General features: G+C 43.3%; 1 protein-coding gene across 1 annotated transcript in view; it reads right to left on the reverse strand.

Annotated features, from left to right (window-relative positions):
• Positions 1 to 2483: 2483 nt before the first annotated feature.
• mgat5 (alpha-1,6-mannosylglycoprotein 6-beta-N-acetylglucosaminyltransferase) overlaps positions 2484 to 15498 on the reverse strand; it is a 235233-nt gene continuing 222218 nt past the window's right edge. The window contains exons 15-17 of the mRNA XM_061889592.1: positions 14539 to 14613; positions 14316 to 14473; positions 2484 to 3870 (exon numbers count right to left, since the gene is read on the reverse strand). Coding sequence (XP_061745576.1) covers positions 3672 to 3870; positions 14316 to 14473; positions 14539 to 14613 — 432 coding nt within the window. The 3' untranslated portion in view covers positions 2484 to 3671. The remainder of the gene's footprint in view (positions 3871 to 14315; positions 14474 to 14538; positions 14614 to 15498) is intronic.

Below are 15498 nucleotides of genomic sequence, written 5' to 3' on the forward strand. Positions count from 1 at the left end.
CGAATGCAGCTGAGATAGGCTCCAGCGACCCCAAAAGGGACAATCTGTGGAAAACGGATGGATAACATGATTAACTAGTCAAAATATTAAATAGTGAACTATAACATAATATACTGTAAACATTTAAATATATTAACAATTATATATATATAATAATATACTGTAAACATTTAAATATATTAACAATTATATGTATATATATCGTCATTAATCAAATGAATAATTGCCTATAAAATTACTGTTGCTTTGAATAAACAAAATACACGTCCATGTATTTAATAGCAATTAAAGTTAATTAATGACACATTTAAGTAATCATTTAGAGTTTTATTCAATGGTTTCCCATTTAAACCTCCATGTGAAGTCGAATTAAAGAAGTGATGTTTGCGCTCCCAACAGGCGAGAAATGTTTAAGCCACTGTGGGAAATATACACGGACAAACAAGATGGACGTGCAAAGACATGAAAGGTAAATAAGGCAACTCAATGAATGATAAGGTTTGTTGTTTGCTCCCACTCTGAACAAGCACAGAACATCAGGGACCAAGAAGTGTTCAGGCTAGTCCAACACTTACTAGCAGCCAGCACTAACTAGATGATGACTAGTCGGACAACTAAGCAGGAAACAGAAGTGAGGAATTTCATCCTTTCATTGATCCGCCACACCAATGCAATCCTTCATTACACAGAAGAAGTTGGCCGAACAGAATGATCAAAAAGGCACCTCATGCTTTTTAAAAGGAAAACAAAACAGTCTTCATCAGAGGCCATGCAGAAAACTGCTGACTGTTGCAGTAAAATGAGGCACTTTTCTCCTCAGCTTCTGCTTTAAAAAGACAAAAACCAAGTCAAACTTTCATCACAATTACAAGAGTAAGGTAAAACTTCACTAATTTTATATATGTATATATATATATATATATATATACATATACAGAGGGGCAAAAAAGTATTTAGTCAGCCAGCGATTGTGCAAGTTCTCCCACTTAAAATGATGACAGAGGTCTGGAATTTTCATCATAGGTACACTTCAACTGAGAGACAGAATGTGAAAAAAAAATCGAGGAATTCACATTGTAGGAATTTTAAAGAATTTATATGTAAATTATGGTGGAAAATAAGTATTTGGTCAACCATTCAAAGCTCTCACTGATGGAAGGAGGTTTTGGCTCAAAATCTCACGATACATGGCCCCATTCATTCTTTCCTTAACACGGATCAATCGTCCTGTCCCCTTAGCAGAAAAACAGCCCCAAAGCATGATGTTTCCACCCCCATGCTTCGCAGTAGGTGTGGTGTTCTTGGGATGCAACTCAGTATTCTTCTTCCTCCAAACACGACGAGTTGAGTTTATACCAAAATGGATACATGGATGATACAGCAGAGGATTGGGTTGATGTCATATGGTCAGATGAAACCAAAATAGAACTTTTTGGTATAAACTCAACTCGTCGTGTTTGGAGGAAGAAGAATACTGAGTTGCATCCCAAGAACACCACACCTACTGTGAAGCATGGGGGTGGAAACATCATGCTTTGGGGCTGTTTTTCTGCTAAGGGGACAGGACGATTGATCCGTGTTAAGGAAAGAATGAATGGGGCCATGTATCGTGAGATTTTGAGCCAAAACCTCCTTCCGTCAGTGAGAGCTTTGAATGGTTGACCAAATACTTATTTTCCACCATAATTTACAAAGAAATTCTTTAAAATTCCTACAATGTGAATTCCTAGAATTTTTTTTCACATTCTGTCTCTCACAGTTGAAGTGTACCTATGATGAAAATTACAGACCTCTGTCATCATTTTAAGTGGGAGAACTTGCACAATCGCTGGCTGACTAAATACTTTTTTGACCCATTGTGTGTATATATATACACACACACATATACAGAAATATGTATATAATTTCTACTGATTGAACCTTCAGTGCCTTCATTTTACTGCTCAAGCCGTTAGAATACAATGCCTCCCTCTGGTGGTCATTCTTATATGATATGTACTCGTTCTTTTTAAATTACTCTCCATAAATAAAAGACATACCTCTTATAAATAAAGATAACAAAAAACAAAGCGATACACATTTGTATACAAAATAAATTACAAAAAAAAAAAAAAACAATATACAGTGTTACTATTTTTGTTATTTAAATACAAATGTAATGCATTTCCCCCCCACTGAAAGTTTTGTTTTGATTGCGGCCAAATTGAGAGGCAAACATGATTATTTCTGACGTGTTGCCATGACGACCGAGCGCGCAGTCACCTGCTGGTCACGTGACATCGTGATATTAACAACAATAGCGACAATTTGACAGTTTTCTAGATGACAGACCAGAAACTAATGAACAACCACAATCCTGCCGCTACGTTAACAAGACCAAGCGAAGACCTTTAGATGTGTTTTCTAGAAGCCTACTGTATCTGCCACTGGGGATGGCTACCATTTGAACCGATACGGGAAGCGACACCGCCGATACTCGACGCTACCTTATTAATGTTGTTTTATTTACCGGTGAGCAGTTTTCCTACACTTATGCCTCATTTGCAAATATTGCATTGTACATTTTGCATGCAGTTGCCATTCCAACACACTAGTATGGACAAACTTAGTATTTGCTGTTAAGGGTTGAGTCCTGCAAAGTGTTTATACTGTAAGTATTGTACGTGTTACACACCGGCTGTTTGATTGCAAGGTGCATTTACCGTATTTCCTTGAATTGCCGCAGGACATATAGTATGCGCCTGCCTTGAATTACTGCCGGGTCAAACTCGCTTCCCAATATAATTACCGCCTGGTCAAACTCGTGACACTTCCCCTGTCATCATATTCAAAATGGAGGAGGCTGATTTCAATACGGGTAATTTGAAATCGCATAAAGGGAAGAATATTAGGAGCTATTCAGTAGGATTTAAGGTCCAAGCTTACATCACACTCAAATTTTTACTGCATGCCTTTGGTAAGTGGAGGAGTGAGAAGAAGTTTTAAACTAATTAGCGCTTGCTTACTTTTACCGCATGCCTTTGGTAAGCGCCGGAGTGAAAATAAGTTTTAAATTAATTAGCTCGCCGGCGGCAATTCAAGAAAATACGGTAAGTGGTAGTTTTCATGATCAAATTGGGATGTGTTGATATCGCCATGTGAAACGGCTAATGCTAATAACATTTCCAATATAAATTAGCATCGAGCTAGTGTGTTGGAAATTTATCAGGCATCCTTGCAGAAACGGCGACATCCCCAATTCCACGCTTGTTTCCCCGCCGAGCGCTTGGCTGCAACAAAGGTGTGGTAATACGGTAGAGTACCTATCACTACCTACCATGACATAAACATGTCTCCTTTTAAAACCACGTTGCATCTTGGGAATGAATAAAAAAAGAAAGCAAAAAAAATGAAGCCTGGCTGTCCAAATATCCCCAAGTGTGAGGACATCTTTGTACACACAACTTGTTCCAGTGTAAAACTCGCCAAGGTTTATTTCCTTCTGGGCGCCTGCCAGTGTGGAGCGACTCAAAGAAGAAAGGGCCCTTCGCTGCGCCCCCTGTGGCCCGATATGTGGCGCACGGCGCTCCCTTTTTGGTGATTCAAGTATTGTTCCACCGCTTCTGGACCGTCCCTGAAGAAGTGCCGACTCAACAATAAATACCACGACACGCCTTTGACGCGCCGCGCCGCTATAGGCAGTTCTTGCACAGCGCCACCTGGCCCTTCATGTAGTCACGGCAGGGGCAGACGCGGCGCAGCGACTGGTGGGCGCCGGCGCAGCTGAAGAGCAGCAAGTCGGACTGGAAGACGCAGTGGCGGCGGATGTCGCTGAAGGCCGGGACCACCGTGTCCGCGCTGGACTCCACCGTCTGGCAGTCCACGCCGAACCTGAGGGACCAACAGAGGGTTGAAGTACAGATTGGTGCCGTGACCCGGATCAGTGGTCCTGAGGTGAGGGTCCTAGGATTGGTGAAAACTACACATTGTTTGGGAGGAACCTTGTGTACAGGTGGTCAGTAGGTACAGTTCCAGCATGAGAGGAACATTGTGTACAGGTGGTCAGTAGGAATAGTTCCAACATGGGAGGAACCTTGTGTACAGGTGGTCAGTAGGAATAGTTCCAGCATGGGAGGAACCTTGTGTACATGTGGTCAGTAGGAATAGTTCCAGCATGAGAGGAACCTTGTGTACAGGTGGTCAGTAGGAATAGTTCCAGCATGGGAGGAACCTTGTGTACATGTGGTCAGTAGGAATAGTTCCAGCATGAGAGGAACCTTGTGTACAGGTGGTCAGTAGGAATAGTTCCAGCATGAGAGGAACCTTGTGTACAGGTGGTCAGTAGGTACAGTTCCAGCATGAGAGGAACATTGTGTACAGGTGGTCAGTAGGAATAGTTCCAATAAGGGAGGGACCTTGTGTACAGGTGGTCAGTAGGAATAGTTCCAGCATGGGAGGAACCTTGTGTACAGGTGGTCAGTAGGAATAGTTCCAGCATGGGAGGAACCTTGTGTACATGTGGTCAGTAGGAATAGTTCCAGCATGAGAGGAACCTTGTGTACAGGTGGTCAGTAGGAATAGTTCCAGCATGGGAGGAACCTTGTGTACATGTGGTCAGTAGGAATAGTTCCAGCATGAGAGGAACCTTGTGTACAGGTGGTCAGTAGGAATAGTTCCAGCATGAGAGGAACCTTGTGTACAGGTGGTCAGTAGGTATAGTTCCAGCATGGGAGGAACCTTTTGTACAGGTGCTCAGTAGGAATAGTTCCAGCATGAGAGGAACATTGTGTACAGGTGGTCAGTAGGAATAGTTCCAATAAGGGAGGGACCTTGTGTACAGGTGGTCAGTAGGAATAGTTCCAGCATGGGAGGAACCTTGTGTACAGGTGGTCAGTAGGAATAGTTCCAGCATGAGAGGAACCTTGTGTACAGGTGGTCAGTAGGTATAGTTCCAGCATGGTTGGAACCTTTTGTACAGGTGCTCAGTAGGAATAGTTCCAGCATGAGAGGAACCTTGTGTACAGGTGGTCAGTAGGAATAATTCCAGCATGGGAAGAACCTTGTGTACAGGTCGTCAGTAGGTATAGTTCCAGCATGAGAGGAACCTTGTGTACAGGTGGTCAGTAGGAATAGTTCCAGCATGGGAGGAACCTTGTGTACAGGTGGTCAGTAGGAATACTTCCAACATGGGAAGAACCTTGTGTACAGGTGGTCAGTAGGAATAGTTCCAGCATGGGAAGAACCTTGTGTACAGGTGGTCAGTAGGAATAGTTCCAGCATGAGAGGAACCTTGTGTACAGGTGGTCAGTAGGAATAATTCCAGCATGGGAAGAACCTTGTGTACAGGTCGTCAGTAGGTATAGTTCCAGCATGAGAGGAACCTTGTGTACAGGTGGTCAGTAGGTATAGTTCCAGCATGGTTGGAACCTTTTGTACAGGTGCTCAGTAGGAATAGTTCCAGCATGAGAGGAACCTTGTGTACATGTGGTCAGTAGGAATAGTTCCAGCATGAGAGGAACCTTGTGTACAGGTGGTCAGTAGGAATAGTTCCAGCATGAGAGGAACCTTGTGTACAGGTGGTCAGTAGGAATAGTTCCAATAAGGGAGGGACCTTGTGTACAGGTGGTCAGTAGGAATAGTTCCAGCATGGGAGGAACCTTGTGTACAGGTGGTCAGTAGGAATAGTTCCAGCATGGGAGGAACCTTGTGTACATGTGGTCAGTAGGAATAGTTCCAGCATGAGAGGAACCTTGTGTACAGGTGGTCAGTAGGAATAGTTCCAGCATGGGAGGAACCTTGTGTACATGTGGTCAGTAGGAATAGTTCCAGCATGAGAGGAACCTTGTGTACAGGTGGTCAGTAGGAATAGTTCCAGCATGAGAGGAACCTTGTGTACAGGTGGTCAGTAGGTATAGTTCCAGCATGGGAGGAACCTTTTGTACAGGTGCTCAGTAGGAATAGTTCCAGCATGAGAGGAACATTGTGTACAGGTGGTCAGTAGGAATAGTTCCAATAAGGGAGGGACCTTGTGTACAGGTGGTCAGTAGGAATAGTTCCAGCATGGGAGGAACCTTGTGTACAGGTGGTCAGTAGGAATAGTTCCAGCATGAGAGGAACCTTGTGTACAGGTGGTCAGTAGGTATAGTTCCAGCATGGTTGGAACCTTTTGTACAGGTGCTCAGTAGGAATAGTTCCAGCATGAGAGGAACCTTGTGTACAGGTGGTCAGTAGGAATAATTCCAGCATGGGAAGAACCTTGTGTACAGGTCGTCAGTAGGTATAGTTCCAGCATGAGAGGAACCTTGTGTACAGGTGGTCAGTAGGAATAGTTCCAGCATGGGAGGAACCTTGTGTACAGGTGGTCAGTAGGAATACTTCCAACATGGGAAGAACCTTGTGTACAGGTGGTCAGTAGGAATAGTTCCAGCATGGGAAGAACCTTGTGTACAGGTGGTCAGTAGGAATAGTTCCAGCATGAGAGGAACCTTGTGTACAGGTGGTCAGTAGGAATAATTCCAGCATGGGAAGAACCTTGTGTACAGGTCGTCAGTAGGTATAGTTCCAGCATGAGAGGAACCTTGTGTACAGGTGGTCAGTAGGTATAGTTCCAGCATGGTTGGAACCTTTTGTACAGGTGCTCAGTAGGAATAGTTCCAGCATGAGAGGAACCTTGTGTACATGTGGTCAGTAGGAATAGTTCCAGCATGAGAGGAACCTTGTGTACAGGTGGTCAGTAGGAATAGTTCCAGCATGAGAGGAACCTTGTGTACAGGTGGTCAGTAGGTACAGTTCCAGCATGAGAGGAACATTGTGTACAGGTGGTCAGTAGGAATAGTTCCAATAAGGGAGGGACCTTGTGTACAGGTGGTCAGTAGGAATAGTTCCAGCATGGGAGGAACCTTGTGTACAGGTGGTCAGTAGGAATAGTTCCAGCATGGGAGGAACCTTGTGTACATGTGGTCAGTAGGAATAGTTCCAGCATGAGAGGAACCTTGTGTACAGGTGGTCAGTAGGAATAGTTCCAGCATGGGAGGAACCTTGTGTACATGTGGTCAGTAGGAATAGTTCCAGCATGAGAGGAACCTTGTGTACAGGTGGTCAGTAGGAATAGTTCCAGCATGAGAGGAACCTTGTGTACAGGTGGTCAGTAGGTATAGTTCCAGCATGGGAGGAACCTTTTGTACAGGTGCTCAGTAGGAATAGTTCCAGCATGAGAGGAACATTGTGTACAGGTGGTCAGTAGGAATAGTTCCAATAAGGGAGGGACCTTGTGTACAGGTGGTCAGTAGGAATAGTTCCAGCATGGGAGGAACCTTGTGTACAGGTGGTCAGTAGGAATAGTTCCAGCATGAGAGGAACCTTGTGTACAGGTGGTCAGTAGGTATAGTTCCAGCATGGTTGGAACCTTTTGTACAGGTGCTCAGTAGGAATAGTTCCAGCATGAGAGGAACCTTGTGTACAGGTGGTCAGTAGGAATAATTCCAGCATGGGAAGAACCTTGTGTACAGGTCGTCAGTAGGTATAGTTCCAGCATGAGAGGAACCTTGTGTACAGGTGGTCAGTAGGAATAGTTCCAGCATGGGAGGAACCTTGTGTACAGGTGGTCAGTAGGAATACTTCCAACATGGGAAGAACCTTGTGTACAGGTGGTCAGTAGGAATAGTTCCAGCATGGGAAGAACCTTGTGTACAGGTGGTCAGTAGGAATAGTTCCAGCATGAGAGGAACCTTGTGTACAGGTGGTCAGTAGGAATAATTCCAGCATGGGAAGAACCTTGTGTACAGGTCGTCAGTAGGTATAGTTCCAGCATGAGAGGAACCTTGTGTACAGGTGGTCAGTAGGAATAGTTCCAGCATGGGAAGAACCTTGTGTACAGGTGGTCAGTAGGTATAGTTCCAGCATGAGAGGAACCTTGTGTACAGGTGGTCAGTAGGAATAGTTCCAGCATGGGAAGAACCTTGTGTACAGGTGGTCAGTAGGAATAGTTCCAACATGGGAAGAACCTTGTGTACAGGTGGTCAGTAGGAATAGTTCCAGCATGGGAAGAACCTTGTGTACAGGTGGTCAGTAGGAATAGTTCCAACATGGGAAGAACCTTGTGTACATGTGGTCAGTAGGAATAGTTCCAGCATGGTTGGAACCTTTTGTACAGGTGCTCAGTAGGAATAGTTCCAGCATGAGAGGAACCTTGTGTACAGGTGGTCAGTAGGAATAATTCCAGCATGGGAAGAACCTTGTGTACAGGTCGTCAGTAGGTATAGTTCCAGCATGAGAGGAACCTTGTGTACAGGTGGTCAGTAGGAATAGTTCCAGCATGGGAGGAACCTTGTGTACAGGTGGTCAGTAGGAATACTTCCAACATGGGAAGAACCTTGTGTACAGGTGGTCAGTAGGAATAGTTCCAGCATGGGAAGAACCTTGTGTACAGGTGGTCAGTAGGAATAGTTCCAGCATGAGAGGAACCTTGTGTACAGGTGGTCAGTAGGAATAATTCCAGCATGGGAAGAACCTTGTGTACAGGTCGTCAGTAGGTATAGTTCCAGCATGAGAGGAACCTTGTGTACAGGTGGTCAGTAGGAATAGTTCCAGCATGGGAAGAACCTTGTGTACAGGTGGTCAGTAGGTATAGTTCCAGCATGAGAGGAACCTTGTGTACAGGTGGTCAGTAGGAATAGTTCCAGCATGGGAGGAACCTTGTGTACAGGTGGTCAGTAGGAATAGTTCCAACATGGGAAGAACCTTGTGTACAGGTGGTCAGTAGGAATAGTTCCAGCATGGGAAGAACCTTGTGTACAGGTGGTCAGTAGGAATAGTTCCAACATGGGAAGAACCTTGTGTACAGGTGGTCAGTAGGAATAGTTCCAGCATGGGAAGAACCTTGTGTACAGGTGGTCAGTAGGAATAGTTCCAGCATGGGAAGAATCTTGTGTACAGGTGGTCAGTAGGAATAGTTCCAACATGGGAAGAACCTTGTGTACAGGTGGTCAGTAGGAATAGTTCCAGCATGGGAAGAACCTTGTGTACAGGTGGTCAGTAGGAATAGTTCCAGCATGGGAGGAACCTTGTGTACATGTGGTCAGTAGGAATAGTTCCAGCATGAGAGGAACCTTGTGTACAGGTGGTCAGTAGGTATAGTTCCAGCATGGGAGGAACCTTTTGTACAGGTGCTCAGTAGGAATAGTTCCAGCATGGGAGGAACCTTGTGTACAGGTGGTCAGTAGGTATAGTTCCAGCATGAGAGGAACCTTGTGTACAGGTGGTCAGTAGGAATAGTTCCAGCATGAGAGGAACCTTGTGTACAGGTGGTCAGTAGGGCCAATAACATCACTAATTAGTTCACTTAGTGCACAAGCGGCAGTGCGCCAAAGAAAAAAGAGGTTTAATTGAATTATGCAAGTAACTTACTGTGATTAATAATGATCAATCACAACTTAAATAAGTGATTAATCAAAATGTGTATTTTTATCTTTTAAATGGGGCCTTTACTAATTTATTTGTTCACTTTAAATTATTTATGCAAGTAATTTACTGCGAATAGGTTAATACTTTTTACACTTGGGGTCTTTTTAATGTTTATTTAAATAATGCAAGTCATTTACTGTGATTAATCATGATCAATCACAATTTAAACATGTGATTAATCAAATTTTCTTAATTTATTAATCGGGGTCTTTACTCATTTATCTGTTCACTTTATTTGGATTATTTATGCAAGTAATATACAGTACTAACATTAATTTAATACTTTTTACACTTAGGTCTTTTTAATGTTTATTTAAATAATGCAAGTAATTTACTGCGATTAGTTTAATACGTTTTACACATTTGGGTCTTTTTAATGTTTATTTAAATAATGCAAGTCATTTACTGCGATTAATCATGATCAATCACAATTTAAACATGTGATTAATCAGATTTATTTATTTATTAATCGGGGTCTTTACTCATTTATTTGTGGACTTTATTTAGAATATTTATGCAAGTAATTTACTACATTAATTTAATAATTTTTACACATTTGGGTCTTATTAATGTTTACTTAAATAATGCAACTAATTTACTGCGATTATTCATGATCAATCACAATTTAAACATGTGATTAATCAAATTTTTTATTTATTAATCGGGGTCTTTACTCATTTATTTTTTCACTTTATTTGGATTATTTATACAAGTAATTTACAACGATTAATTTAATACTTTTTACACTTGGGGTCTCTTTAATGTTTATTTAAATAATGCAAGTCATTTACTGTGATTAATCATGATCAGTCACAATTTAAACATGTGATTAATCAGATTTTTTTATTTATTAATCGGGGTATTTACTCATTTATTTTTACACTTTATTTAGATTATTTATGCAAGTAATTTACTACAATTAGTTTAAAACTTTTTACACATTGGGGTGTTTTTGATGTTTTGTTCAAATTATGCAAGAAATTTACTGTGATTAATCATGATCAATCACAATTTAAACATGTGATTAATCAAATTGTTTTTATTTATTAACCGGGGTCTTTACTCATTTATTTCTTCACTTTATTTAGATTATTTACGCAAGTAATTTCCTGTGATTATTATAATACTTTTTACACATTGGGGTCTTTTTGATGTTTATTTGAATAATGCAAGTCATTTACTGGGACTAATCACATTTTAAGTTGTGAATAATCTCATTTCAAATCAAATTGGGGTCTTTTTTTTACTTTATTATGGGCCTGCTTATACATTTACATATATATGTATATACATACATATATATGTATATATATATATACACACACGCACATATGTATATATATATGCACACACACATATATATGTATATTATTATATGTATGTTTATATGCTTAAAATGGCGGCGCGCATGGACGCGACGTTTCAGGCTCTCCCCTTAGGTGCATTGTTTTTCTTGTTTTTATATAGTTTATTACTAGCCCAGTCAGCAACTTGCTGGGCGAAGGTTATGTACAGCCGAAACGATTTGTTGGAGATTGGATTGCGGTCTGAGCTGACTATTTCGGTGGATTTTACAAGCCGACACAACATCCCAGAGGAGTTAGCACGTAGCCCTGGAGCTCCATGGCTACTGTGCCCGGCGAGGAGGAGGCGGAGGCGGAGGCGAAGACGCCGTGGCCGAAGGGGCGGCGTGTTAGCCAGACTAAAAATGAAGGGGCGGCGTGTTAGCCAGACTAAAAATGAACCCAAACAGACCACCGATACCAAGTCTATTCCTGGCTAATGCGAGGTCGCTCGCTCCTCATGGTGAAGAGGACAAGATGGACGAGGTGAGGCTCCGTGTAGCACAAAACACTGTGATGGACAGCTGCGCCCTATTGTTTACGGAAACCTGGCTAACGTCCTCAATACCCGACGCTAGCATGGAGCTAACCGGTCACACAGCACACAGACAGGACAGAAACGCAGTGTCTTCCGGCAAGCGGCGTGGGGGCGGACTGCTAACCTACCTAAACAACAAGTGGACTTCTGATTCAAAGGTAGTTAACAGCCACTGTTCCCAAGATCTGGAATATTTTACAGTTAAATGCCGACCCTTCCATCTAGCCAGGGAGCACTCTGCTGTCCTGATCACAAACGTGTATATAGCTCCCGATGCTAACGCTAGCAAGGCGCTAGCTCTGTTGCACGATACAATCAGTGCACAACAGAACAAATATCCCGACGGCATCCACATCATAGCGGGGGACTTTAATCATGTCGACCTGAAAAAAGTGCTCCCCAAACTTCACCAGCATGTGAAGTGTGCTACGAGGGGAGCTAACACACTGGACAAAGTCTATTCCAACATAAAAAAAGGATATAGAGCCAAACAACTTCCCCAATTAGGCAAGTCTGACCACATATCCCTGCTCCTTTTGCCAGCTTACACACCAATAAGAAAAAGTGCTCCTATCACAACCAAAACGGTCAAAACCTGGCCGGAGGGAGCCATGGAACAGCTGCAGGACTGCTTTGATACAACAGACTGGTCAGTTTTTGAAAACCCAGACTTGGAGCAGTACACAGAAGCAGTCCTGGGGTACATCAAACACTGCATAGACACTGTCACAGTGGACAAGCGCATCCGAGTCTACCCCAACAGGAAGCCCTGGATGACAAAAACAGTCCAGGGCCTACTCAAAGAGAGAGACAGTGCCTTCAAAGCGCAGGACCTGGCACTCTACAGTGCTGCCAGAGCCAATCTGAAGAGAGGCATCAGAGAGGCAAAAGCTGAACATAGGAGGAAAATGGAAGCCCACCTGCAGAGCAACAACACCAAGGAGGTATGGAAAGGAATAAAAGACATGACCAACTTCAGACCCAGTAACCCTTCGGCTGACGGCGACGCCTCTCGAGCGGGGGAGTTAAACAGCTTCTTCGCCCGATTTGAGAGAAAAACACCTGCAGCCGTCACAACACCCCCACCCAACACCCACAGCAGCTACACCCTCACACTGGAGGAGCATGAGGTGAGACGCACGCTGAAGGCAGTGAACCCGAGGAAGGCTACGGGCCCAGATGGAGTCCCGGGACAGGTACTAAGAGACTGTGCAGACCAGCTGGCCGGAGTATTTACGAAGATCTTCACCCAGTCCCTCTCCCAGGCCGTCATCCCATCATGCCTGAAGACTTCCACAATAATCCCGGTGCCGAAGAAGAACTCTGTCAGATGTCTGAATGACTACCGTCCAGTTGCACTTACACCTATAGCTATGAAGTGCTTCGAGAAGCTGGTACGGACCCATATCACCTCAGTCCTCCCTCCCGAGCTCGACCCACACCAGTTTGCCTACAGAGCCAACAGGTCCACAGAGGACGCCATCGCCACAGCCCTACACTCCTCCCTGGGTCACCTGGAGACGGGGGGAAGCTACGTGCGGCTGCTTTTTGTGGATTATAGCTCGGCATTTAACACCATTATTCCTGATAGACTGGTGTCCAAACTGTCAGACCTGGGTCTCTCGAACTCCATCTGCATGTGGATTAAGGACTTCTTATCCAACCGCCCCCAGAGGGTGCAGTTGGGTCGCCACATGTCATCAAGCCTGCACCTCAGTACCGGCTCTCCACAAGGCTGCGTGCTGAGCCCCCTTCTCTACTCCATCTACACATACGACTGCACACCTGCCCACTCCAGCAACTCCATCATCAAATTTGCGGATGACACCACCGTAGTGGGGCTCATCTCGGAGGGAGACGAGGCTGCATATCGGGATGAGGTGGAGAAGCTGTCGGATTGGTGCAAAGTCAACAACCTGGCCCTGAACACCTCCAAGACCAAGGAGCTGGTCATAGACTTCAGGAGGAAAAAAACGGACATCCTGCCCCTGATCATCAGTGGTGACTGTGTGGAGAGGGTCTCCGACTTCCGCTCCCTGGGAGTCCACCTGGCCAACGACCTATCCTGGAGCACCAACACCACGGCTACCATCAAGAAGGCACACCAGAGACTGCACTTCCTGAGAATACTCAGGAACAACCACCTCTCACAGGAACTGCTGGTGTCCTTCTACCGGTGCTCCATTGAGAGCATCCTGACCTACTGCATCTGCGTGTGGTTCAGCAGCTGCACGGCCGCAGAGAGAACGGCGCTCCAGAGAGTCATAAAGACCGCCCAGAAGTTAATCGGATGCCCCCTCCCCTCCCTGGCTGACCTGTACAGCTCCCGCTGTCTCAGGAAAGCACAGAGCATCCTGAAAGACCCATTCCACCCCGGGCACAGCCACCTGGAACTGCTACCCTCAGGCAGACGCTACAGGGTGCTAAAAGCGAGCACCAATAGACTAAAAAATAGCTTTTACCCAAGAGCCATAGTAGCACTAAACAGGCACTGAGTGTCCATGTGTCCATCATGTCCTCATGTGTAATGTTTGAATGTTTTTCTATTTTTTTGGACTACAATGTGAAATAATGTTTTATGTATGTGTGTATATGTATTCATATGCATGCAGATATGCATCTGTGTGGATACATATACATATACATATATACATCTGTCATCTCTATCTTTTTTTTTATTTATTTTTTATTTATTTATTTATTTATTTTTTAATTTATACTACCATGTTGTATATGCACCTTAGGAGGAGCTGCTCCAATTTCGTTGTTCTTTGAACCTGTTCATTGCAATAATGACAATAAAACTCTATTCTATTCTATTCTATTCTATATGTATATATATATACATATATACACAGTATATTAGTGTGCATGTGAATAATGAATATTAAATGGTGAGAAAAATCTGTTTGGAAGTCTTTCACCGAGGTAGCTCCGCCCTCTGGTGGTAATAGGCCCACACTGCAGTTAACAACCCCAGGTGTGTGCATCACCTGGCCAGGTCCTTGTCCTTGTTGAGGTGTTGAAAGAAGGACGGCTCACAGATGAGCTGCTGCTCCTGACACACCTGCTTACACGAGCGCCCTGGCTCCGCCGTCTTGACCTGCAGCGTGCTGAGTGGCGGCCACATCACTTGGCCGTGACAGAAGTCCTGACGCATGATGACAGAAATCCAAATTATTGCCACATCTCAAGTCGTCGACTTAAATCCCGTACCTGGTTTTCGATAAAGGCGTTGACTCGCTGCAGCATTCCCTCGCAGGTGAACTCGTACGGCAAATAAGGCTCGATCTGCTCACATAAACACATCACAAGACTATTCTTTCAGTGTGTTGACATGTCGGCCACCTAACATGTCCACTTGACTCTAAATATTAATCATCTTCAATAATTATATCTAATCTACTTATAGTTTACAACAGGGGTGTCCAACCCATGGCCCGTGGGCATCATGAGTTTAATTAGGTTTATTGCCCACAAGGACATTGCATTCATTATAAAAGTTTGCCAATACTGTTGCTGCAACTTTGTCACTACCTAGTGGACAACCGGGGTTTCAGGTCAATGACATTTCATTTTGCTCTAAAAGTAACCATGCCCAGCATATTTCTATGACCCTTTGCAAACAACCTTCCCTAGTCATGGCGAAAATAAAAGAAATAAAAAATGCAACCAACACTAAAATGTCAGCAGTCGTGGTCACACGTAACACAACCTGCTCACTGAACTTTGTGGACATTATAAAATCGTCCACGCACCATAAAATAATCAGTATAACACCCATTTAAATCCATCACAAAGCATGATGGGAAAAAAATGCAAAACGCTCACCACACGTAACCATGTTTGGCACATTTTGATCACAAAACTTTAAGGAGGTTGTCACGGAAGTAAACAATTATATTAATTATAAATGCATTATATTAACATAATATGTACCTCTGTATATGTATACATATATGTATATACAAACACACATATACACACACATATATATATATATACATACATACATATATATACACACATATATATATATATATACACGTATAAATATATACAGACATACATACATGTACATGTATATATACATATACACACACATATATATATATTCATATATATATATGTATGCATATATATACATGTACATGTATGTATATATATGCACACATA

The sequence above is a fragment of the Nerophis ophidion genome, linkage group LG27, assembly GCF_033978795.1.
Source record: "Nerophis ophidion isolate RoL-2023_Sa linkage group LG27, RoL_Noph_v1.0, whole genome shotgun sequence".
In the NCBI taxonomy this organism is placed as follows: Eukaryota; Metazoa; Chordata; class Actinopteri; order Syngnathiformes; family Syngnathidae; genus Nerophis; species Nerophis ophidion.